Source organism: Globicephala melas, chromosome 4 (genome assembly GCF_963455315.2).
Source record: "Globicephala melas chromosome 4, mGloMel1.2, whole genome shotgun sequence".
Taxonomy (NCBI): domain Eukaryota; kingdom Metazoa; phylum Chordata; class Mammalia; order Artiodactyla; family Delphinidae; genus Globicephala; species Globicephala melas.
The window spans coordinates 4132487-4157070 of NC_083317.1; the positions used below are offsets into that span (position 1 = coordinate 4132487).

At 52.7% G+C, this 24584-nt stretch overlaps 1 protein-coding gene across 1 annotated transcript; it reads left to right on the top strand.

The window, feature by feature from the left end:
- The first annotated feature begins 342 nt into the window (after positions 1-342).
- Positions 343-22987, top strand: TMPRSS2 (transmembrane serine protease 2). The gene is made up of 12 exons (XM_030835403.2): positions 343-372; positions 3107-3329; positions 6823-6909; positions 7588-7701; positions 11365-11491; positions 12659-12769; positions 16433-16476; positions 17498-17669; positions 19216-19391; positions 20050-20145; positions 22146-22288; positions 22709-22987. The coding sequence occupies exons 1-12, from the start codon at positions 358-360 to the stop codon at positions 22985-22987; spliced, it is 1587 nt and encodes a 528-aa protein (XP_030691263.2). The 5' UTR covers positions 343-357.
- Positions 22988-24584: the final 1597 nt, after the last annotated feature.

Sequence of the window (24584 nt, forward strand, 5' to 3'; positions counted from 1 at the left end):
AAGTCCCTGTGCACGTTTCTCTCTTCCTGGATTCTCCTTTTGGTGGAGGTGACGTCGGGGAAGTCTGGGCTTCTGGGTGGGAGCTGGGTGAGTGCCGCAGGCCCTGAACTTAACAAGCAAGTGGGTCCCCGTCTTCTTCAGGATGAGCAGCTGCAGGAGGAGGTGGTGAGCTGAAGGCAAAGGTGAGCGGGCAGAACCGCCATGGCTCTGGCGAGAGGTGACCCTTCTACTGCATTCTCTATTCATCGTGTGCAAACTCACCGGTACGGAAATAGCACAGTCTTGTCGTTGTTTCTTCTAGGTCAGCTTGGACGTTCCAAATACCTCCCTTTACCTGATGCAGCTGATAAAATCAGGATGGCTTTAAACTCAGTAAGTGGTTAATCATTACCTTCCTGGCCTTTCCTCTGTTCCCGGTTCCTTCTGTTATTTCCAGCTATGTGTGTGAGTCGGCATTTTAAAAGCTGCTTGCAGGACTGCCTTTGCTCCCCGGATGCTGTGAAGGCGTTCTTGGGGTGAGGGGTGAGCAGGGGCTGGGCGGGGGGAGCCATGTGACAGCTGCACAGCGGGAAGTCTCAGAGCTCTCCGAGCGGGTGTGGATGTGTGATTCTCCCCTGGGCCTCTTCTCTTCCTGCTCAGGTTGGGGTGGGGCAAGGGGACAGGGGTGAGGGTGTGGGGACAGATAGAGGCAGGACAGTGGTGAGAGGGAGTGAGTCCTGGGGAGAAAAGCGCGCTTGGGATACCGCCAGCCAGCAGAGCACAGAGTCGCCTTGCTTCCTGGTAGCCTGGGACAGGCTATGGCTGTGTGGGACACTGGACTGGCTGCCCCTCTCCCCGAGACCCTCTCCCCGCCCAACACACACACTTTGGAGACAAATGCACTATCTTTATTCCCCATCGCATCTCACTCATGGTCTTATACCTGGGAATAAGTGCATTTAGTAGTTATTCTACTGGTTAATGAAAAAATTCTTCTCTCTCTTCTATCTGGAAAACAGACGTTTGCTTCCCCTGCCCCTTTATTTAGTATTATGTATTTATTTATACTAGAGCCTTTTTAAATTTTAAATCCACAGCACAGGAATTCACTGGGCCGAACCGCTCCCACCTTTCCTGGGAAGGACGGCACGTTCTTACATGCTTCAGATAGAGGCCAAACGCCTGTGTCGCTTTTTGGCCTCTGGTTCCCCCATTTAGATGAGAGATTACATTTCGTATCCCTTTCTGTTACTGCTCTGGTTTCGAGTGTAATCTTTGGACTTTGGAAGGAGCCCGTTGGTGAGTCATTAAACTCGCATTCGGCCCATTGCTTTCTAATCACGCTGCCCTGGAGGCCCTGTTTAAAATTCTCAGCATCTAGTCGCCTCTGCTCAGAATACTGGTCCTCTCTGAACTCTCGGTCAACAAGGAGCAAGGGGACAAATTACTGAGTGGGCAGGAGTGTTGCATGTGGACACTCAGATAAGAGGGCAAGTGTGGCTCCCAGAGTGGCCCAGCCAGTGGGCGGTTCAGGGGGGCTGACGCAGGACAAGGCGGCAGGCTGCTGGGGTCCGGAGTGTCCAGTGAGGGGGCAGGGCCTGGAGAGGGCAATTTTTAAGTAGGCAGAGGGGGAGGGCAGGGCATTCTAAGAAGATGGAAACCAGCCAAAGGATGGAGCTGAGAGGGAAATGGAGTAGCTGGGCCCCCCCTTCCACGTTTGTGTGTGTACACACTGTGTCCCAGAAATTCCACTGACAGGGACGGAGCCGCGGAACTCCGCACACTCTCAACATAAACGCATGTGTCCTAGAAAGATGCTTGTGGGAGCAGATCTGCTGGCCACCCCCCCAGTTGTAAACCTTTTAGGTAGATTTCTTAACCTCTGTCACTCACGTTCCTGTCTGCAAAATGGGTCTATCCATCTCAGCTGTACCATCTTAGGGGGTTATGGTCACGCTTCAAGGAGGGCATGAATACAGATGCCCGAAGCAGGTGAGTTCTCGAACGTCAGCTCTTATTATTCTCATTCTAATTCTGGCATTGCTAGTCCATAACTTTGTAGCCCACTCTCAGGGGATGGGGTATTGTCTCGTTCCCAGACTTCTACACGTTGTTTTACTCAATGTCAGCCATTTGTTTTTTTTTCTTTATTTCAAAAGATGAATAGTAAACAAACAAACCCCAAAACTATTGCCAATTAATTGGAAACGCTGGTGAGCTTTCATTCTATGTGAGTTCAGTTATTGGCATAATTAAAGATGCCCTAAAGGAATCTGCAGCACTGACCCAGCCATCCCACTCCTGGGCATATACCCTGAGAAAACCGTAATTCCAAGAGTCATGTACCACAATGTTCATTGCAACTCTATTTACAATAAGCAGGTCATGGAAGCAACCTAAGTGTCCATCGACAGATGAATGGACAAAGAAGATGTGGCACATATATACAGTGGAATATTACTCAGCCATAAAAAGAAATGAAATTGAGTTATCTGTAGTCAGGTGGATGGACATAGAGTCTGTCATACAGAGTGAAGTAAGTTAGAAAGAGAAAAATAAATACCGTATGCTAACACATATATATGGAATCTAAGAAAAAAAAAGGTTCTGAAGAACCTAGGGGCAGGACTGGAATAAAGACGCAGACATAGAGAGTGGACTTGAGGCCATGGGGAGGGGGAAGGGTAAGCTGAGACGAAGTGAGAGTGGCATGGACATATATACACTACCAAGCGTAAGATAGATAGTGGGAAGCAGCCGCATGGCACGGGGAGACCATCTCGGTGCTTTGTGACCACCTAGAGGAGTGGGATAGGGAGGGTGGGAGGGAGATGCAAGAGGGAGGGGATATGGGGACATATATATACGTATAGCTGATTCACTCTGTTATAAAGCAGAAACTAACACCATTGTAAAGCAATTACACTCCAATAAAGATGTTAAAAAAAAAAAAGAATCTGCAGCACCGTCCCAGTGTCTTGTCTGAGTGTGATGGGGTGTATATTTAACCTTTAGGATAATTAGGGTTTTGTATCATTCATCTTCTTGTTAAATTTTTTTAAAAAATGTTTAGTGGGTATAGCTGCTTTACAATGCTGTGTCATTCATCTTCTTTTTAATCATTCAGGGGTCACCACCAGGTGTCGGGCCTTACTATGAGAACCATGGATTCCAACCCGAAAGCCTCTACCCGCCGCAGCCGCCCATGGCGCACCGTGCCTACGCGGGGTACCCGGCTCAGTACTACCCGCCCGCGGTGCCCCAGTACGCCCCGAGGGTTCAGACGCACACCTCGACACCCGTCATCCTCATGCAGCCCAAACCCCCGGCGGGACCAGCATGCACCTCAAGTAGGACCCTTTTTGCATTTATTTCCTCTAATGGAGCCTGAGTTTTGGGTCTGCCTTCTCCGGTGGCCCGTCTGCCCCACCGGCTCTGGTGCCAGCTCTCCTCTGTCTGCCGGGCTGGTCTGGCTCTGCATACCTCTCCCCTCGCCCACTCTGTGTCAAAGCTGTGGGCCTGGGTCTCGCCTCCTGTGGGCCTCTGGGGGCCTCCTGGCTGCTAAGACCTTCATCTCCCACTAATGCTCTGGTAATGGCTTGGCCTGTACCACCCAGGGTGGTCTTTCTAGCTGGGCTTCTCTGAACTGCTTCTTGTCTGCGTGGTTTGTCGCTGAATCATCTTGAGTCGATGGTAAACCCCCAATGCAGGGAGAAACGATGTAACCTTTCTCTGTGTACCATTCCCTGGGCACTGCAAGTCACGTTCAAGGTGCTCAAAGGGTAGCTTGTGTATTTTGTGTTTGGTGAATGAAGTGGCCGGTGGAACTGTTGTACAGAAGCATCTTCAACATTTCTCTTGCCTTGAAGGGTCTTGTAGCCAGACCTGACTGGGCCACGGAGGAGGGTTGAGGGACTGAAGGTGGTGTGTCCTCTGCCCATCCCCTTAATCCCATATCTTTCTTATCCTCTCATTCATCTCCTTTCTTTGCATTGCATTTTATCTCTTCTCCCTCCAGACCCCTTCCCGTCGCACCCCCCCTCCCAGGCTTTTAATGCAGGCTAGTTGATGTGGTGAGAACTGCCCAGGCAGGACAAGTACTGCCATTACTAGTATGAGCACAGAGCCAGTACAGTGGCTGGACCAAGGAACATTTTCACTGATAATGTTTTAATTTTAATTCGTGAGATACGCCTACCTACGTACACCACTTGCACAGTTAAAGATTAGTGACAGAGTGAATTTCCACGTGCCACCACCATGCCATAAATAATGACAGTAAGGAATAGTGAATAAGACCCGTACCCTTTGAAGACGCCCCTCCGCAGACCACTCCAGCTCTGCACAGGTGCCGTCGCCCTCGGATTTCTGCCTCGGTCCTTGCCTCTGCCTCCTTCGCGCTTCACAGGTGGCTCGTCCATCCTTCCTTCTCCGCACCGCTACTCTCTTCCATTCCTGTGTTTTCTGCCCCTACCCCTTTCCTGTGTGGTTCTCTTTCCCTCCATTCATTTGTCTTGGATCAAGGAAGCACTTGTCTCTGCACTGATGTCTTTCTGGTGGTGGTGGGTAGAATGAGGCCAGTGGCTGCTACTCGGGGTGATTTCGATCCCCAGGGACATCTGGCAATGTCTGGAGACAGTTTTGGTTGTTATAACTGGGCTGGGGGTGCCCCTGGCATCTCCTGGGTAGGTGCCAGTGACGCTGCTTAACATCCTCCAGTGCGTAGGGTGACCACTCCCCCACCAAGAATGACCCAGCCAAGGTGTCCGTGGTACCCAGGCTGAGGACCCCTAGTCTTAGCCTGTCATGCTCTTAGCTCATCCTTCCCTCTCTTCCCCGACACTTGGCAAACACTGATCTAACTCTCTCCACAGTTTTGCCTTTTCAGAATGTAGAGTTGGAATCACGCAGCATGTAGCCTGGCAGAGCCTTGACAGTATTTTGCAAGTTACTTAAACAGCACAAACTCAAGAGAACCCCAGCAGGAATACAAGGGACATTTTTATCTTAATGGCTCTATTTGTTTTATCAAGAGTTGTAGGTGTTTCACATTGAACCACAAGGCATACACATGTGAATGTTTGGGTTTTGGAGGACTGAAGGTCAACAATCCTGTGCTACTAATAGTTGACACTGGACACGATAGGGCTTTTGCACCAACAATTGACAACAATGAAGGTAAATGATTAGTCAGTTATAATTACACTCACAATCCGTACAGTTGCAAACCAGTACCCAGTCATGTCCGATCGACCAGACAATGATTCCGAAATGCCTGTCCCCCAGAGGTGAGATCCGGGGCTCCCGCTGCCCAAGCTCCTAGTGAGGGCTGGGCAGGTTGCCACCTTCTCAACAAGAGGTTCAAGATACCTAGTTTAATAGCCCTCAACTCACCAGGCATGCTATTTTATCTTGGATAAGATAACACATAGGGAAGTCTCCTAAAGGAAGACATCATCCTTGACTAATGGGTCAAATTGGCCACTTGGAATTTCCCCTGAGCTTCCTTGGGGACCCTGCCCTGCTATCGGTAAGATGCAGGCACAGTGCCAAGTCCTGATAATGGGGCTGGCGGTACATGGAGCTCCTCAGGCCGGCGGCCGTGACCTCACCCGTGAGCCTGTGGCGCTGCAGACTCACGCCTCCTCTCCCCGAGCTGAGTCAGAATCTCTGGGTAACAGGCTCCCCGGTGATTTCTAAGCCGGTTTGAGCACAGACTGTGGGATTGGCAGAACATGGTAACGAAATGAGAGGCGAGGCGTTGAGCCCCGATCAGATGGGTCAGCTCTGGTCTCTCAACCCCAGAAGCTGAACGTCTTGGTCTGGTGGACTTCTCGAAGCAAGAATGTGCACAGGTGGGGTGCAAGGCCCCCCCGCACTGCACCTCTGCAGCCTGGGTGTCCTCCTGTATGAACTAAGCGGTTGGAGTGCCTGTGTGAGCGCCTTCGCCCGGACACTTCCCTCTGCCTCTCCGCCTATCCCAAGGGATCACTGGGCCAGGAGCTGCTCTCTGCACAGGACCTGCTGAGGGTGGCGGTGGTGGGGGCCTTCCTCTGAACCTTGGCATGACGTTCGGCTTACACTCTGACCGACAATGGCGTGTTGGTTTGTTTTGACTAGAGAGCGCTGGTGACCTTCTCCAAAGACTTGTATTCTTAGCTGGAACGTGAGCCCAGAGTTCCTGCCCCCAGACCCGGGAGCGATGCCAGCGCTGCCCAGTAGCACTTCCTGCAGTGACGGAATGTCCTGCCTCTTCACAGTCCAGCACAGTAGCCACTGGTCACATGGGATTACTGAGTAGTTGAATTTACCGAACGATTTAATATCATTTGACGGTAATTAATTGAAGCGCAGATAGCCACATGTGGCCAGTGACTGTTTAAATGAGTCAGTGTCTCTGTCCCATCCCTCCCCAAACCACCTTGAGGAAGAGGCTTTTTCCCCGCTGCCTTGGGTACCACTGACACAGAGATGATAGTCTGAGGAGAATTATTATTATTTTGCTTATGCTTTATAATCACCGGAACAAGGTATGTTTCCTTTTTTCAGCCATTTTTTAATGCATCATTTATTTGACTGCCTTCAGGCCATACTTGTGGAAGAGCTTAATTTTATTGTATGTTGCTTCATATCACGGCTTCCTGCTTCGGTTCTCAAAAAAAGCCTAAAGTTCAGTGCTGTGGAAGAAGTAAGACCTCCCAGGATACGTTCATAAAGAGAAAACTCACATTTTTAAATGTATAAGAAACTATTATTCCTTGATAGGATACACCATATATATCTGAGAGTCTAACTTCTAAGAAACTTGGTGACTAAGTTGTTCACTCGACTCTTTTCTTCCAGGGACTAAGAAAGTCCTGTGTGTCACCTTCTCCCTGGGCGCCCTTCTGGCTGGAGCAGTCCTGGCCGCCATGCTGCTGTGGAAGCTCAGTGAGTGCAGGACGGGGCCAAGTCGTGGTGCGTCGGCCCTTTGGTGGCCCTACTCTCTGGGCTGGGGGCTCACCCACAGCCCCTCGGGAAATTTCTCATCTCTTTCCTCCTGTTTGGTTACGCGATGCACGAATACCCTTTCTCGGAAGCGGCCAATCTCGTTTGCATGCTTCCTCCTAATCCGTGGGCTGTCAAGGTCCCGTGCCCTTTGTGTGTGATATTCATACACGTGGGAGAAGCACGTTGAGTTTACCCCGTGCTTCAGGCACTAGGTGGCACCTGACACTCGTGAGCACAGTGGGTGCAGCACCTCGGGGCCACACCTGGTCCCTGTGTCTCAGTGTACAGCGGTGGCTGCCACAGGCCCCTCCTGTACCCACAGCCACGTCTCCTCCATCAGCCCGGGGCAGGGTTTGTGGATCACAGGACTCACCTGTGTGGCAGAGAGGGCGGGTGCTGTCCAGATCCGAGGCGAGGGGTCCTCCCCTGAGCAAAGGGACAGACCCGAGGGGGTCAGGATCCCTGCGGCCGCTCCCTGTGACGTACGTCGTCGGCAAGGACTCATCCCCTCCTTTAACAGTAAAGGAGGAAAAGCTCACTCCCTCTTGTCACCTGGGTGCTGGGAGGTTTTCTCGGTTTCTCAGCCCGATGGACATCTCCCTTCCGTTTCTCTGCCAGTGGAGGACGAGTGCTTGGGGATGGAATGCAGCTCCTCGGGGACCTGCGTCAGCCCCTCTCACTGGTGCGACGGCATCCTGCACTGCCCCAGCGGCGAGGACGAGAGCCGGTGCGGTGAGTGGCGGGGCCGTGCCGGCTGCCTCGGAGGGGGGACCGCTCTGCCCCACCACAGAGGCCACAGCAGGGCAAGCGTGACGGTGTCAGGCCCGTGTCCCGAACGCCGAGCGTTCCACAACTGAATCCCTTCCTGAAGGCTGAGCCTCGCGTCTAAGCCCGGTTTTCAGATGACGGGACAGGCTCAGAGTGGGCGAGCGCCAGCCCTCCACCAGCATCGCGCAGCATGGGGGAAGGGAGACCACAGCCCAGGGCCAGGCCAACGTGCCTGCCCCAGCTGCCACGACGTCACTAAAACAGGAAAACTGTTTAAGACATAAAGTTGGGAGTGGGCTCTGCGTTTTCTAAACAAGCTGCCTTTCAAGTGATCTATGTTGTCACGGGGTGGGCACCTTTTCTGCTTTTATTATTTTCAATGAATTATTTCATGGGTGGTAAAGTGGTCATGCCAGGGAAAATGATGACCCTGGCGTTGAGGACGAGGCTTGTGCTAATACCCACTGAGGGCCATACCCAGAGCCTAAAGCCTGCTGCGTCCTCTGGGAGCTGTGTTAACTCTGAACGCAGGTGATGCCAGTCAAAGGCCGGGCTCTGCCCCACCGCTGTCTTCCTTCTGCAGCCATCCTGGGGGAGGATGGATTTCCCGTACATCCCATTTCCAGGTCAGGGCACCTGTGTGAGATGCAGTGCGGACTTGGCCGTGGAATCCTCAGGGTTGGGGGTTAGGCCAGAGCTCAGTCTCTGCACCATCTGCATGGACCTGCGTCCACGCTGGTGCCTTGGCCTCTAAGTTCCGACCTCCTGCAGTTCCTTCCCGGAGGGGGTTTGCACTGGGCAGTGACTCACTCTGTAAACTGTTGACATAGTGACTTGCCTTTATTTTGGTGATAATATATTTGTCACCATTTTCTTAAGTAAAGCAGGGAGTTTTTGAGGTTGAGAAGATGTGGTTAAGCTCTCAGGCGGGATGACATTTGATGTTTCCCTACCTGTGCATGTGCATGTGTTGATAAACTCTAGCAAGACAAACTCATGTTACCTGGAGAGACTTTCTCTCTCTCTTCTTAATACTGAAGTTGTATTTACTTAAATACTTTAAGAGTTAGTGTACTCAAATAGATCATAATTCGGGAAGTCCCTAAGGGTATGCAGTGAAAAATCTCATCTCCCCCATTTCACTTACGCTCATGCACACTCACACACACACACACACACACTCACATACTCACACAGAGTATATACTCACACACTGTGAGATAACAGAGTGTATGTATTGGTCTCTGCCCCCCGTTCGCGGCACAGGGCTCCTGAAACTCTAGTGATTCCGAAGTGAAAAGACCACCAGGTGCATCTTTGGTTCTAGTATTTCATCCTTGACCCCAGTTCCTGACACGGAGCTCCTAAAACCCTTGTCATTTCCGGGGTGATAGGAGTGTCTTTTGTCCTAAGAACGCGACTCTTGGCGGGCTCCTGAATGGCTCCTGGATGGGGGCTGGTCTTGGTTAGAAGCTTAGACTGTAGCTCCGCACCCCACTGTCTAGAGAGGGGGAGAGGCTGAAAATGGAGTTAATGATCGAACATGCCTACGTAATGCAGCCTCCATAAAATCCCAAAAGTACAGGGTTGGGGAGCTTCCGGGTTGGTGACCCCATGAAGATCTGGGGAGACCGGTGTGCCCAGAGGGCACGGAATCTCCCGCCCCTCCCCACATACCTTGCCCTGTGCTTCTCTTCCTCTGGATGTGCATCTGTGTCCTTTATCCCATCCTTTATCATGAACTGGTAAACAGTAAGTAAATGGTTTTCCTGAGTTCTGTGAGCTGCTCTAGCAAATTAATCGAAGCTGAGGAGGGGGTCGTGGGAACCTCTGAGTTCTAGCTGGTCGTTCAGAAGCACAGGTGACAACCTGGACTTGGGGCTGGCATCTGAAGTGGGGGGTAGGGGAAGGGGGAGGAGGGCAGTCTTGTGGGACTGAGCCCTCAACCTGTGGGATCTGATGCCATCTCCAGGTAAAAGAGTATCAGAACTGAGTTAAACTGTTGGACACCCAGCTGGTGTCCCAGAGAACTGCTTGTTATGGGGTAAAACCCACATGCATTTGGTGATCAGAAGTGTCAGGAGTGATATGTTCTGTGTGAGCAGTAAAGAAGACACACGTGAAACAAGGATGTGAGGAAGAGGAAAGAACAGGGTAGTTTTTCTAACACACAGACACACTCACACACAGACACACTCACACACAGACACACACACACTCACACACAGACACACACACACACACACACACGCCTGTTCATCAGCCAATCATGTTTTTTCCTTAGGGGCAACGAATAAGAGTATCTTGTTTCTCCTTGCACAGAGTTTTTGCACGAAAATGTACATGTGTTTGCATCGTTAATGTGCCCATTTCCCTGTGGTTGCCATCCAGCTGACTCCACAGGACTTGATGACACATCCTGGAAGTCACTTTTCTGCTGGGACGTGAGCCTCCCCTTTCCCTCCGCTGCACTCGCAGCGTTCCTTTGCATGGAATCCTGAGCAGTTTCACGTGTACAGAACAAACAGAGTTCCCATCCCCCCCGGCCCTCACATACAGTCGCCCCTGCTTGTAACATCTTGCATTGGGGTGGTACCTGCACTGTAAGTGATAAGTCGATATTGATACATTGTTATTGACTGAAGTCCTTAGTTTACATTAAGGTTTACTCGGTATTGCAGATAAATGTACAATGTATACATCTGGACAGTAGGTTTGGACAGATGTCTAACATGTGTCCACCATGACAGTGTCATACAGAGTAGTTTCACTGCCCTAAAAATCCTCTGTGCCCTACTTGTTCATCCCTTACTCCCCAGCCCCGAGTAACCACTGATCTGCCTACCGTCTCCATGGTTTCGCCTTTCCCCAAGTATCTTAGAATTGGAACCCTTTCAGATGCTTCTTTCGCTGAATGATGTGCATTTAAGGTTCCTCCACGTCTCTTCGTGGCCTGAGAGCTCAGTTCTTTCTAGTGTTGAATCGTAATGCATTGTCTAGATGTCGTCCAGTTGGCTTATCCACTCACATGGTGTGTGGAATCACTCATCACAGAAGCAGTAGGAAGTGATCAGACCAAGGCTGGTCATTCCACAGCAGGATGAGCCCCAGATGCCAGGCCCTGAGCAACCACTAATCTACTTTCAGTCTCTATAGGTGTCCTTCTCTAGACGTTTCACAGAAATGGGATCATACAGTGTGTGAGCCTTTGTGTCTGGCCTCTTTCACTCAGCAGAATGTCGTGGGTGCTGTATTGTGTCAGTGTTTCATCCCCTTTCATGAACAAATAATACTGCATTATGCGGATGGACCACATTTTGAGCATTCATCGGTAGATGGACATTTGGGTTGTTTCCACCTTTCGGCTCTTGTGGATAATGCTTTCACGAACATTTGTGTACAGTGTTCCCTTTTGTCTGAATACCTGTTTTCAGTTCTTGTGGGCGAAGGGCATATTTTGCGGGGAAAGGCTGGATTCTCGGCACCTCTCATGTGTAGCTGTTGCCTTGGGAAGAGGGAGCCCAGCCCTGCCTCTGGGTCCCAGGGCCTCTGTGTCCCAGGGAAGGTGGGGCTTATGTGGCGGACAGGATGATGGTTTGAGACTCACCAGAATCTCCCTTCCTGCAGTTCGCCTCTACGGACCCAACTTCATCCTTCAGGTGTACTCAGCTCAGAGGAAGTCCTGGCACCCCGTGTGCCAGGATGACTGGAGTGACAACTACGGGAGAGCAGCGTGCCAGGACATGGGCTACCCGTGAGTTCCGAGCCCCGTGGCCTCCGTGATGATGGTGACAGGCGCAGAGACATAAGATCAGTGCTTCTCTCTGTCCCTCCCTGGAAGCGCCAACACAGGGGCACCGCGAGCCTTTGTCTCCTTTCTAAAGCCGCTCCAGGAAGCCGGCAGGGGACCGTGGGCAACACACTGCCCCATCCCCCTCCACGGCATCCCCAGCCCTGCCTCTGGGGCCTCCATCAGCTCCTGGTTCCTCGAGGCTGTCCAGTTCTGCGGTCACCAGGGTCCAGGGTGCTGGCCGAGGGTCTTGGGTGACTCATTTCCTAAGGAGCCCCCAGGTAGGGTCGAAGCCTTGACTCCACTCACCTCCTGGGTGGTAGCGAGAGGGGAGGGCTGCAGGGAAGGTCTGGAGGGAACAGATCTGCATAACCTTCACTGCGTGAGCGCGGAAGGCGCTGGAGGCCTTTGAACAGAAGAGAGCTGATCAACAGATTTATCCGTTAGAGAATTCATTCCTCATGCAGCCACCAGAGGAGGTGGGAGAGGGGGGTGGGAGTGCCCCCTCCTCAGGATTCCAGCCAGGGACACGCCAGACCATCCTTGTCAACGCGTGGCAGCCGTCTGGCCTCTCAGGGAAAGGCTGTGCGATTTCATTGCCACCGTCTCTTCCTTGGGGGTGTCACCGTGTAAATTCTGTGCAATTCTAGTGTGTTGCCTTTATGCCAGTTTTCAAAGTGAATTACCACTTGATAAGAAAGCTGGCATCTTAGCTAGTGAAATACTTCAAAATGCCAGCCCCCAATTGCAGCGTATGTCACTGGGAATGACGTAGGTGAGGCCCCATCACGGTTCAGGGTCTGTATTTTATCACTGGGAGCATTTTAACAGGTGTAATTTTGTTACATTATATGTACTCACACACCCTTATTCTTACTGCTTCTTTATCCTAATCCAGATTAGATTAGAAACACGACTGATGGAGGACATTTCCCTGACACTTCAGGCTTATCGGATGGAAAGATGGTTATAACGCAGCGTCACTTGACTGGAAGTTGTGTTTTTGTTTTCCCAAATGCTATGCTGTTCCTCGTAACCAGAATGTCATATTCTGATGTAGCTATAACATAGGATTTACGAATGCTCACAACAAAACCCATTATTTTACATAAGATTTTCTGTCTTTTTCAGGAATAGTTTTTTTTCTAGCCAAGGAATAGTGGATGACAGCGGGGCCACAAGCTTCATGAAGCTGAATGTCAGTGCCAACAATATCGATCTCTATAAAAAACTCTACCACAGGTATTTAATTTGGTGATTTCTTTTTAAAAAATGTATTTCATTGAAGTATAGTTGATTTACAATGTTATGTTAATTTCTACTGTATGGCAAAGTGATTCAGTTATATATACGTTCTTTTTCATATTCTTTTCCCATTACGGTTTATTACAGGATATTGAATATAGTTCTCTGTGCTATACAGTAGGTCCTTATTGCCTATCCATCCTATATATACTAGTTTGCATCTGCTAATCCCAAACTCCCACTCCATCCTTCCCCCACCTCCCTCCCCGCTTGGCAACCGCAGGTCTATTCTCTATGTCTGTGAGTTTGTTTCTTAGATAAGGTCATTTGTGTCATATTTTAGATTCCACATATAAGTGATATGTGGTATTTGTCTTTCTCTTTCTGATTTACTTTGCTTAGTACGATAATCTCTAGGTCCATCCATGTTACTGTAGGTGGCATTATTTCATTCTTTATTAGGGCTGAGTAATATTCCCTTGTATGTATGGACCACATCTTCTTCATCCATTCCTCTGTCAATGGACATTTAAGTTGTTTCCATGTCTTGACTATTGTAAATAGTGCTGCTATGAACATTGGGGTGCATGTATGTTATTGAATTGTAGTTTTGTCCAGAAACATGTCCAGGAGTGAGATTGCTGGATCATATGGTAGCTCTATTTTTAGTTTCTTAAGGAACCTCCATACTGTTCTCCATAGTGGCTGCACCAATTTACATTCCCACCAACAGTGTAGGAGGGTTCCTTATCTCCACACCCTCTCCAGCATTTGTTATTTATAGACTTTTTTTTTTGCGGTACGCGGGCCTGTCACTGCTGTGGCCTCTCCCGTTGCGGAGCACAGGCTCCGGACGCGCAGGCTCAGCGGCCATGGCTCACGGGCCCAGCCGCTCTGCGGCATGTGGGATCTTCCGGGACCGGGGCACGCACTCGTGTCCCCTGCATCGGCAGACGGACTCTCAACAACTGCGCCACCAGGGAAGCCCTTATTTGCAGACTTTTTGATGATGGCCATTCTGACTGCTGTGAGGTGGTACCTCACTGTGGTTTTGATTGCATTTCTCTAATGATCAGTGATGTTGAGCATCTTTCCATGTGCCTGTTGGCCACGGTGATTTCCTCTTTCCTTTCAAGAATTGTGTAATGGGAATGAGTAGGAGGCATCAGGGAGAATCACTGTCCAGAGTTTGATTTCTCTGCTGCACCTGCGGGTTTGTCTGAGTTTCTCATGGGGAGGAGATTGGACTTTATGTAGGACCGTCCCTCTGAGCAGCTCTGGGTTTATTCCAGGGAAGTGACTAAGGTTTATTTGCCATCTTGTTTGTGCCCTCTGCCCTCTGCCCTCTGCCCTCTGCCTTCCATGGTATTGGGTAACATTGCACAATTGAAATTCCTCTTTCCTGATTTTTTTCTCTCTCCGGACATTAGACATGTACCTTACTGTGTGTCAGGGTGTGTGTCTAGGAGTCCAAAAGAATGTCTCAGGGTCCCCACTGGGGTGATCAACTCATCCTGGTTTGCCCAGGACTCTGCCGGTTTCACACTGGAAATCCTGCTTCCCAAGAAGCCCCTCAGCGCCAGGCAGCGGGGGTGGTTGGTCCCCCAGCCCAAGCAATCGTGTCAGAGGATGCTGTGCAAGGGGTGGGCCTAGGAGCGAGCGGCTGGTCCAGGGCACCAATGTTTCCTGTACCTGGAGGGATACTCGCAGCGCTGGGCGGGTCGCAGTGCGTCTGGTGGGTGGAAATGAGCCTGAGCTGGTCCCATGGTTGATGGTTTAGCTGTTTCGGAGGGTGGGGGAGAGGGCTGGACTTGAGCAACTCATTTTGTGTTGCATATGTTGAAAATGGTTGCGGTCTTCCTAGGATCATTACTATCCAAATGTTCCTTAACGTGAAAGATACACAGTGTCCTTCTTGCGTAAGTCCTCCTCAGCTCCCAGGTCCCTATCTCCCATCCCCAGGTGGCCAGGCAGGCCGGCACCTCCTGCTGGCCAGGTGCCAGATGCTGCCTTGACGGGAGGATGGACGGGTCACACTTCCCCTCCTTCCGTGTGAGTGGGAGGCTGGGGGCAGGTTTGCGTTCCTGGTGGCCCGGCGGGCTGACTTCTGCCTGGGGCCCCTGGTCTGGCTGTCCCCAGGAATGTGAGAGGGTGAGCCCAGGAGAAGGGGTGCACACGGCCAGGTGTGCCCATCAAAACAGCAGGCCGTGGTTTGCCCTCCCGAGGAACTAAACACAGCTGCCTGGGCTCTTTGTAAATGCCCCCGACTGTCTCGTCATCGTCTTTGGTTACATGGAATCAGGGCTGAGCAGGGGAGGAAAGGCTGCCACCTCTCGGTAACTCACAAGGTGGCTGCAGGGTTTGGAGGAAAGAAGAGAAGGTCATTGCCTGGGATGTGGTGTCCCCGGCATGCATGGCGTGAGGTGGGAGAACTGCTTTCCTCTTTGCTTTCAGAAGTTGCTCTTTGCTACCCGAGTCCTCGCAGGGTTTGTCTGAGTGGCCGCTTTGCGCCCTGATGCCAGTGGCTGCACAGTGTGTAGAGGAGAATGCCCTTATGATCCTTAGGAAGCATCTTCTCTTAATGGGAACATGTCTTCTCTCGGCATCCAATGCCCCCCAGCCAGAGACCGCCGGGACATGCCTTGTCCTGGAACTGTGGGTGTCTCCATGGAAGCGGGTGAGAAGGGACTTATTACAGGGCGTGGGCTTGTGTTGAGTCCTTTTGGGGAAGGTTCCAGGAAGCAGGGCTTTGCCCTGCATTGGATGCTGTCCGGAAGCGAGGGTGATTCTGTAGTTGGTACCTTAATGGTTTTTTTTTTTAGAAGGTGGGTGGCAGGCATGAAGCCAGGCTATGGCTGGGATTGGCTGGGAAGTGCGGCTACTCGTGTCAGCCAGCATAGGGGCCTGTTGGTCACCGTGTGGCTTGGACCAGGCTCATGGGATCGTGCGGTGGGCGCGCCCGCGTCCTGATCCATCATGTAACAGTGGTCTGGCCCCATGTGGATGCCCTGGGAGCTGTTTACGTTCAACAGAACGTGGCCAGGTTCGAACATGTGGGTGTCAGGGCTGTTTCTCTTCTCCTCAGCCTATTGGGGGAAAATTCCGTACACGGTGGAATGCATTGGTTGTTTCTTTTTCATAGGTAACCCGGAATGTCTGCCCCCCAAAGGAGTAACTTTTCTTCTGTTCCCAGCAAATGATTGACTGTATAGTTTCCTGTGCGGTAAACGTAAAGCAGTTATAGGAATCTGGAAGTTTACGAACGTCTTCCTTACAAAATTACAGGATCGTTTTAAATCCCAAGGAAAACTAATAACAGCTGATATGATGTGTGCTTATCTTCACAACCATCCTATGAGTTGGTACTATATTAGCCCATTCTGCAGATGGGGAAATTGAGGCACAGAGAGGTTAGGAAGCTTGTCCAAGGTCACACAGCTTGGATTTGACCCCTGCACGTTGATTCAGTGTCTGCTCTTTACTACCGTCCCCTATGTATATAGATTTACTTTCCTTATTCAAGTCTTCAACTGTGGACTCTTCTCTGTCTGGGGAGGCAGAGAGTGAGAACAGTAGAAGAAAATATTCATTTCTAAGCATTTTGAGAATCAAGTGTCTCGTTTGTTAGAGTGACCAGAATTTTCCCCTCTTCTTTTGTAGTGATGTCTGTTCTTCAAAAACAGTGGTTTCTTTACGCTGCATAGGTAAGTGATTCTTGGTTTTCCTTTTTGTGTTTCTAAAATAAGAAACATTTGGTACTTATAGAAATGTATCTCCCTGTGTCTCTGGGGGATGTGGAGAGATGAGGTGGGGTAACAGGTCAGGACATGCCCAGCACTCTGCCCAAGGGGCTCCTTTCTTGAATTCTGATGCACTTGAGACACCTTCAGCCTCAAGTCCAAGAAGCAGCTGTCCCATGAGGACGGGAGAGCTCAAGAAACTGCCGGGGCCACACTCTAGGGCATCCGCGCGCTGGAGCTGGACGCCTGTGCGTGTCCCCGCCCCTGTGTTTGCATTATTTATAGCTTCCAAACCTTCTACTGGTATGGAGGACACTGTCCCTGCGCTCCCTTCTCTGGGACAGCCCCATCCTGTTCCCATTCGGGTCTCAGGCCTGAAGCTTGGCTGTTCAGTTTGAACAGCTGAAGCTAGCAGATGCCCCTAGGTGGACGCATGCCCCAGTGGTCCCGCTGGTACCTTCCCACCCAGGCTGGCTCAAGCTTCTTTAGGTCCAGAGAAAGCAGGTGCCTGCCCTGCCTTCCCGCGCACGCGCCGCCATCCACCTCCTGGCAGCTTGAGAGCAGCACACGTGAGAAAAGCCTCCTTAGCTCTGTTCGGGAATCTTGGCGCCTCTGAGCATTCGAGGGGGTGCCAGGGCCTTTGTTATCCAGGCCCCCCACCTGGTGTACGGGAGACGCTGATGGAATCGCACAAGTGCTAAGGAACAGGGGCACCCAGTGCCAGCAGAAGTGGTGCTTCCTGGGGGGGAGGGGGAGGAAGCACCTCCTCTCACCCCACCCCCCAACGCAAAGAGACCAGGACACATTCTCGGAAAGTCGGACCCCAAACAAACAGGAACAAGAACAGACAACAGTCACCCTCCGGCCAGACAGGACCCTCGGGCTGGGGGCCGTCTGGGCACCGGGTGTGACGGGCGTCAGGCGGCTGGGAGCGGGCGGCCCTGCTTCGCTCACCGGCCGGACGCGCTGTGCTTGTCGCCCTCAGAGTGCGGGGTCTCCGGGAAGACGAGACGCCAGAGCCGGATCGTGGGCGGGTCGAGCGCTGCCCCGGGGGACTGGCCCTGGCAGGTCAGCCTGCACGTGCAAGGCACCCACGTCTGCGGAGGCTCCATCATCACCCCCGAGTGGATCGTGACCGCCGCCCACTGCGTAGAGGAGTAAGTCCCGCGGGGGCGGGTCCCGGGTTGGGAGGCGGAGGCTCTGGGCCCTGCGGCCTGGAGTGAAGTCTCCGAGTCCTTCGAGTTCCGGTTTCCTTGTGGACACGCGGGGATTCTAAGGGCGCCCAGGTCGTTGCCTCGCTGGGAGGGTCAAATGACTCGTGCAGCGCGTGGCCAAGCCCATCCCTTCAGCGGGCGTCCATTACTCCTGGGGTCTGGCGCAGGGATGCAGTGTGGGGCTGGGGTGATGCTGTGATCAGAACTCCTTCTAGGGGCTTCCCTGGTGGCGCAGTGGCTAAGAATCCACCTGCCAATGCAGGGGGCACGGGTTCGAGCCCTGGTCCGGAAGATCCCACATGCCGCGGAGCAACTAAGCCCGTGCGCCACAACTACTGAGCCTGTGCTCTAGAGCCCGCGAGCCACAACTAGAGAAAGCCCGTGCACAGCAACAAAGACCCAACTCAGCCAAAAATAAAATAAATAAATTTATTAAAAAAAAAAAAAGAAAGAAAGAACTCCTTCTAGCCCACAGTCTTCTCAGCTGTCCCACTTTTCCTGAGTCCCCTGCCCTCTTGGGAGGCCTGGTTTCCCCTGGGTGCTCATCCCCAGAGAGGGTGCACTCAAAGACACTCAGACCTCACACTGCCATGCAGGAAGGTCCTCTGTGGTCCATTAAACACCCTGGGCCACAGCATTGCCCATACAGGGGGGTGGAGAGGGGCAAGGGTAGCCATCATTTACAGTGTTAGCTTTTGTAGAAGATACTATTCCCCCTCCTTTTTTCTTAAACGTGGAGGGTTTTTTTGTGTTTTTTTTGTGTTTGTTTTGGTCACGTGGCTATTTTGAAAAAGCCTCGCTCATCAGAGTTATTTTTCTTTAGAGTGAGGCCGGGCCTGGCCTGGCCGTTCTCCGGCTCAGTGGCTTCAGACAGTCCCCTCGAGGTGGCTGCCTGTAGCATCTGCACCTGTAAGACAGGTGTGCTGCTCCACGGGCTGTTGTATGGTTGAAGAAAGCAGTGTTTATTACCCAAGAGCGTTCCCTTCCTTCCATCCACCATATTCCATGGGCTGTAGGATTTAGGATTTTCTTAGAAGGGAAATACCCAGATAAAGGTAATGCCAGGACGGCTATTAGACTCAGAGTCTGTTCATCAGTACACACCTATTAAGCACCTACTGTGTGCCAGGAAATGCTCTAGCATGTAAAAGTCAGTTAGACCTAGCCACGCCGGAAATGGGGTTTCAAACCTCAGGAGGGCACTTAGGCTCAAGAATAAGCGTTCTTGGAATCGCGAGGGTTTGCCGGCTGGCGGGGAAGCACGGAAGGAATAGGATTCACTGACGAGGTAAAGGAGGGGAGTGGGGGCTGTGTGGGGTGTGGAGGGGGAGGGGCCTGAGACCACCTGGCCAGCCTTGTCGTGCGGCTTTTGACAAATCACGTCGCCTTGGAGACCTTGGCTCGGGCGGGTGACTTTTGAAGGCCGTCGAATGAGCGTTTCGTGTTTGTGGTTCTGACACGCTGAGCGGTGTTCACGTCTGTCTTCCAGACCTCTTAACAATCCCAAGATTTGGACGGCCTTTGCAGGAATTTTGAGACAATCTTTCATGTTCTATGGAAACGGATACCGAGTAGCAAAAGTGATTTCCCACCCGAATTACGATTCCAAGACCAAGAACAACGACATCGCTCTTATGAAGCTGCAGACGCCTCTGACTTTTAACGGTGCGTAGCAGCGTTCCTGCAGCCCGGGGTACGTGAACGGTTTTGACCGCATCTTAAGGAGAGGTTGACTGGAAATAAAATGTGCTGTCATGTCCAGAAGGAAGGAAGTTGCACTGAGTTGTAGCGTGTGGAGTCAGGGGAGGGGTTGGCTGCTAGAAGAGGGCTCAGCAGAGGCCGAGTCACTGAGGGATGCCACTGAGGGATGCGTTCACTGCGGCACTTTTCCTCCTCGGCACGGTGACGACTTAATCAGCACACGTGAACGTCTAGAAAAGTTGTTTCCTAGTCAGCATCTGGTGGGTGCTGGTTTGCAATTGCACCTGTTGTGAGTTTAATTATAAATTGCTAATCACTTACCTCCATCCTTATCAATTGAGTCCGATGCAGCCCTACCACGTCCAGTGTCAACTCTTTGTGTCACAGGACTGTCGATCTTCAATCCTCCGAGACCCTAACTTTCAGAGGGGGGCGTCTTGCCTGTTAGAAGGAGGGTCCTGGCAGGGGCAGGAAAGGGGATGCCAGGACACACTGGAATCCAGAAGTCTCCCTGGGCAGGAGGCTGGTGGTCCCAGGCCCAGGGAAGATCCAGGTGGACACCGTCGCCGGAGGCCTTCAGTTAGACCAGACCCGCTCACGCTGTTTTCCCTTCTTGGAACAGACAGAGTGAAACCAGTGTGTCTGCCCAACCCGGGCATGATGCTGGAACCGACACAGGCCTGCTGGATTTCCGGGTGGGGGTCCACCTACGAGAAAGGTGAGGCTCCCAGCAGGGGATCTGCGGGTCTCAGGAGCAGATCACTGGGTTCTGAAGCGGGAGGTCTAGGTTTTGATCCTGGTTCTACCACTAAGTGATTTGACGACTTTGGGCAGTTCGCCCAGTCTTTTTGCCTGTTTCCCCACGTGCTAGATGGGAAAATCCTAGCTGCCCTACCTACCCCATGCCCTTATTAAGACCAAATGGAACAATGTGTGGAAACTGGTTTTTGAAGGGTGAAGGCCACCGTGTGAGGGGCACACGGCCCCCATGTTTGTACCCCATGGTCGCTAACAGGCCGCCTGGAAGTCTGCCTGCCTTTGATGGCTGAGTGATAACAGACTCGGTGAGGATGGGCTTGTGTGACCGGCAATGCCAGCTGCAGGCGTCGGAGCCTTTGTCCTCCTGCCCTGACACCACAGAGTGGGAAGAGGCGCTAGACCCTCCTGACGCAGGCTGGCCCAGCTGCCTTCAGTTACAATTTGCTTTCATCTCAGATAACGTTTTTCAAATGAAGGGATCCTTGCTGTTGCATTCTTATGGAGCATTGGATGGGCTTAGTCGTGCATTTATATATTGTTTACATCCTTCCAAAAGTGTTTAGGGCACACCTCCAAGGATCTTTTAAAGCACGGTGAATAGCTCAAGGGCGGGGTGGTTGGGAGGGGTAGGGGGGATGTCGGTGGCCCTGGGTGTCCTGGCATCTGGTCTAAAGAAAACTCCTGGATTGAGCCTTCCAGTTGTGAGCGAGGTTTCCCAGCATCCAAGACAAAAGGGAAAGTCAGCCACAATTTGGGGAGCACCGACCAAGAGCTGGGAATGCAGCAGTGAACAAAATGAGACAGAAATCCCTACCCGCAGGAGCTTCACATTCTCCTGTGGATGTCTGGGGGCAGGATGTGCTCAGACAGGAAAGGAATAACTGAACTAGGTGCTTTCAAACAGCGGAGGTTTGCGACAGCGAGCGGTGGTCAGGGAAGGCTTCTCGGAAGAGAGGACATTTGAGCTAAGATCTGCATGACTAGAGTGTCTTACGAACAGAAGGGCCAGTGTGGCCAGGGCACGATGAGCCGGGGTGAGGGGGCAGCCTGGGGCCAGGTCGCATAGGGCCTTGTAGGCTATAATGAGGATACTGGAGTGACTTGATCTGAGAGCTGTGTAGGGAGTCACGGCAGGGTTGGGGGTGAGGGCAGACGGAACAGCACGGTGAGGGGACCAGTGCTGTGTCCTCCGAGACAAGAAGGCGGCTCAGACGGGGGGTGGGGGTGGGGTGGGGGTGGGAGCACGTTTGGGACAGAGCCTTCAGAGCTGCTGATGGATGGAGTGTCAGCAGAGAAAGAGCAGAGAGTCACAGGAAGGCGGCTTCCAGCTGTGACGCGAGCCCCCCGGTGGGTGGTGGGACCATTTCCCGAGTCCGGAGGACGGGGGGCGGGGTGCGGTATGGCTTTGGGTGGAGGAGCCCTCTAGGAGAGGGCCCAGAAGACATCCAGGTAGCAACTGGGAGACATAGAGTGCAAGTCCCAGCGAGCGTCTAGGAAGTTTCCACCTGCTGGCAGCCGAGGGCAGATGGTCAGAGAGTGAAGGGTCGTGTGGGGTTGAGGACGGTCGGGTGTTTGAGGTGGAAACACAGGGCTCCTCCGGTGGCCCTGGGAACGGTCCAGAGAAGAGGGAGCAAGGAAGGAGGAAAGCTGACCCCAGGGAACCAAGTGGCTGGGTGATGGGAGAGGATGATTCTAGGACACAGGTGATGGGAGAGGATGATTCTAGGACACAGGTGATGGGAGAGGATGAGTCTAGGACACAGGCGGAGCTCCCCAGCCCCAGAGGCAGGCAGTCTGCTACCAAACCCAATCTGGAGCCGCTTTACACACAGACCCCAGCAGCTGGAAGATACCCCGGTGTCCCAGGAGCCAGTATGGGAGGAAGGGCGTGGCTGTCTCTCCACGCCCCCCGGGAGGGAGTCCAGGCTTCCTGGGAAAGCCAGCCATCCTCTGTTGCAGGGAAAACCTCGGATAGGCTGAACGCGGCGATGGTGCAGCTCATCGAGCCCTGGCGGTGCGACAGCAAGCAGGTGTACAGTGACCTCATCACGCCGGCCATGATCTGCGCAGGGTACCTGCAGGGAACCGTTGACTCCTGCCAGGTGATGACCAGCTTGCGTTCGGCCTCTGCGCCTTGGCCGGCTCCCAGGGGGCCCGTGAGGAGCACCTCCTCCCCGACCTGGGGCCCGGGGGCGGCCGTGGGAAGTGACGGCCATGGACGGTGCGACAGCCCTGGTACCCCCAACAATGCACGCCGCTGCTTCCTCCGGAAGGCGCTATGTGGTCGAAGTGTCACAGAAATAAGTCTTTTGACTATTTAAAAATATGGGCAGCCATTTATTTGGCAACTATTAACTGATGCAGACGCCAATTTGTCGCTGTTGCAGTCTCTTTGGGGGACTATATGACTGTCACCTCGTCGGAGGAGACCTGCAGCCCCTCCCATTACCCCCACCTCCTTGCCCTCTGTGATGTACGGCCTGGGGTTTCACTTCTGCTCTGTAACCTGCTGTGTCCCCCAGGGTGACAGCGGAGGCCCTCTGGTCACTCTGAAGAGCAGCGTCTGGTGGCTGATTGGGGACACGAGCTGGGGGTCTGGCTGTGCTAAGGCTTACCGACCGGGAGTGTACGGAAACGTGACCGTGTTTACAGACTGGATTTATCGACAAATGAGGGTAACTTTCCCGTCCTCCTCGTTGGGTTCTCTGGCTTCGCTGTGTCAAAGCCTAGGAGGTGTGGTCCCCGTGCCAGGTGGCATCCCCTCCCCCACTGTCCAGGGCCCACCACTGGTGTTTGGGTGAAAACGTCTGGGGCTCAGCTTTGTAGGGTCCAGAGCTGACTGTGATGGGCTTCCTTGTGCTCTGACCACGCTCGGTTCTGGCTCAGGTGGTTCTGTTTACCCACCCAGACGTCATTGAGTCAAACTTCTGGTGGATGGGCAGAGAGCAGGGAGAGGCAGGTCAGCCAGCCGTGCCTCTGCTCTGTCCTTTTCCGGGCTATCGAGTACGCCCTGGGGCCGGGGAGCAGCTGGGGTTCTCTGGTACAAGGAGAGGTGGTAAGGTGGGGAAAGATCCCAGGGGCTCCCGACCTGGCCTGTGGTGCATAATGGAGCCCAGTCCTTGTGCTCTGCCTGGATCCTGGGTCCACCTCACGGGCCTCGGGACCGGCAGAGCCCACAGATTTCGGCTTCTTCTAGGGGTTGGCTCCTGGTGGAAGAAAAAGTTCTGTTCTGTCCCCTCTCACGTCTCCAAAGGTACCCAGGTGCAGGACCAGAGGACACTGCCCAATGAGGTCCGGCCTGCATCTCCCCAGATTGAAACCGTAGGACCTAACACCTTCAAGTGGCCACGGGGCCCGTCTAGTCCCCCCCCCAGAAAGGGCCGAGTGCTGGAAGTAGATGACTCCCTCTGGCCCGCCGGGGGCTATGTGGTAGAGGGAAGCTGGGGGGGCTGCGGTGGGGCTGGGAGGAGAAGGCGGCCCGGACACGATGAGGGAGGTGAGCCAGGCCAAGGGGAGACTGTCCGTCCAGGATGAGAGAGCAAACGGGCAAGGTGTGTTAAGGTACCGCCGGTGGCTCAGCACGGCCAGAGCGGGGAGTGAGAGGGCTGGGTGGCAGCAGAGAAAGTGGTAGAAAGCAGGACAATTAGACACTTGACGTCTTTCAGTGGCTAAGGTCACACTCGGTTTGCCCACAGAGGCCTGTGTCCCAGCTGTGCTGAATGATTGGATCCCTACACACCCCGTTCCCCCTTATGCCTCAGGGCCTTTGCACATGCTGTCCTCCACTGTCAGCCTAACCCCTTGACCTTCATGCTGTAGAAAAACAATATCCCTTTGTCTTATTAAGCTTACTCATTGGTGTATAAGGGCCTCACGTTCATTTAGGGGAAAAAATAATTTTCTACCTTTGTTTGTCTCAAGAAAATAACATCGTTTCTTTTTCCTTTTTGAACAGGCAAACAGCTAATCCATACAGCCTGGGTCCTTGACACCATTTCACAAGAAAATGAAGGGGCTGATTTTTTTTTTTTTTTTTTTTTTTTTGCGGTACGCGGGCCTCTCACTGCTGTGGCCTCTCCCGTTGCGGAGCACAGGCTCCGGACGCGCAGGCTCAGCGGCCATGGCTCACGGGCCCATCGGCTCTGCGGCATGTGGGATCTTCCCGGACCGGGGCACGAACCCGTGTCCCCTGCATCGGCAGGCGGACTCTCAACCACTGCGCCACCAGGGAAGCCCGAAGGGGCTGATTTTTAATCCCTGTGCATGATGTATTTTTAGAAATGATTCCCAGGTCCTTTCGTTTTTATTAAATAGTGAACCTGTCTGTCTTTGGCACGCTCCACAGTTCTCTGCAGGCCACACGGCCTCCCCCACCCCGGGTGTACACTGCCGCGCCCC

What these genes read in the sequence shown, in the direction of transcription:
- TMPRSS2 (XM_030835403.2), top strand. An exon ending in CATGCTGCTGTGGAAGCTCA is followed by an intron (nt 6,910 to 7,587) that starts GTGAGTGCAGGA and finishes TTTCTCTGCCAG; the next exon opens with TGGAGGACGAGTGCTTGGGG. An exon ending in GGGGTCCACCTACGAGAAAG is followed by an intron (nt 20,146 to 22,145) that starts GTGAGGCTCCCA and finishes CCTCTGTTGCAG; the next exon opens with GGAAAACCTCGGATAGGCTG.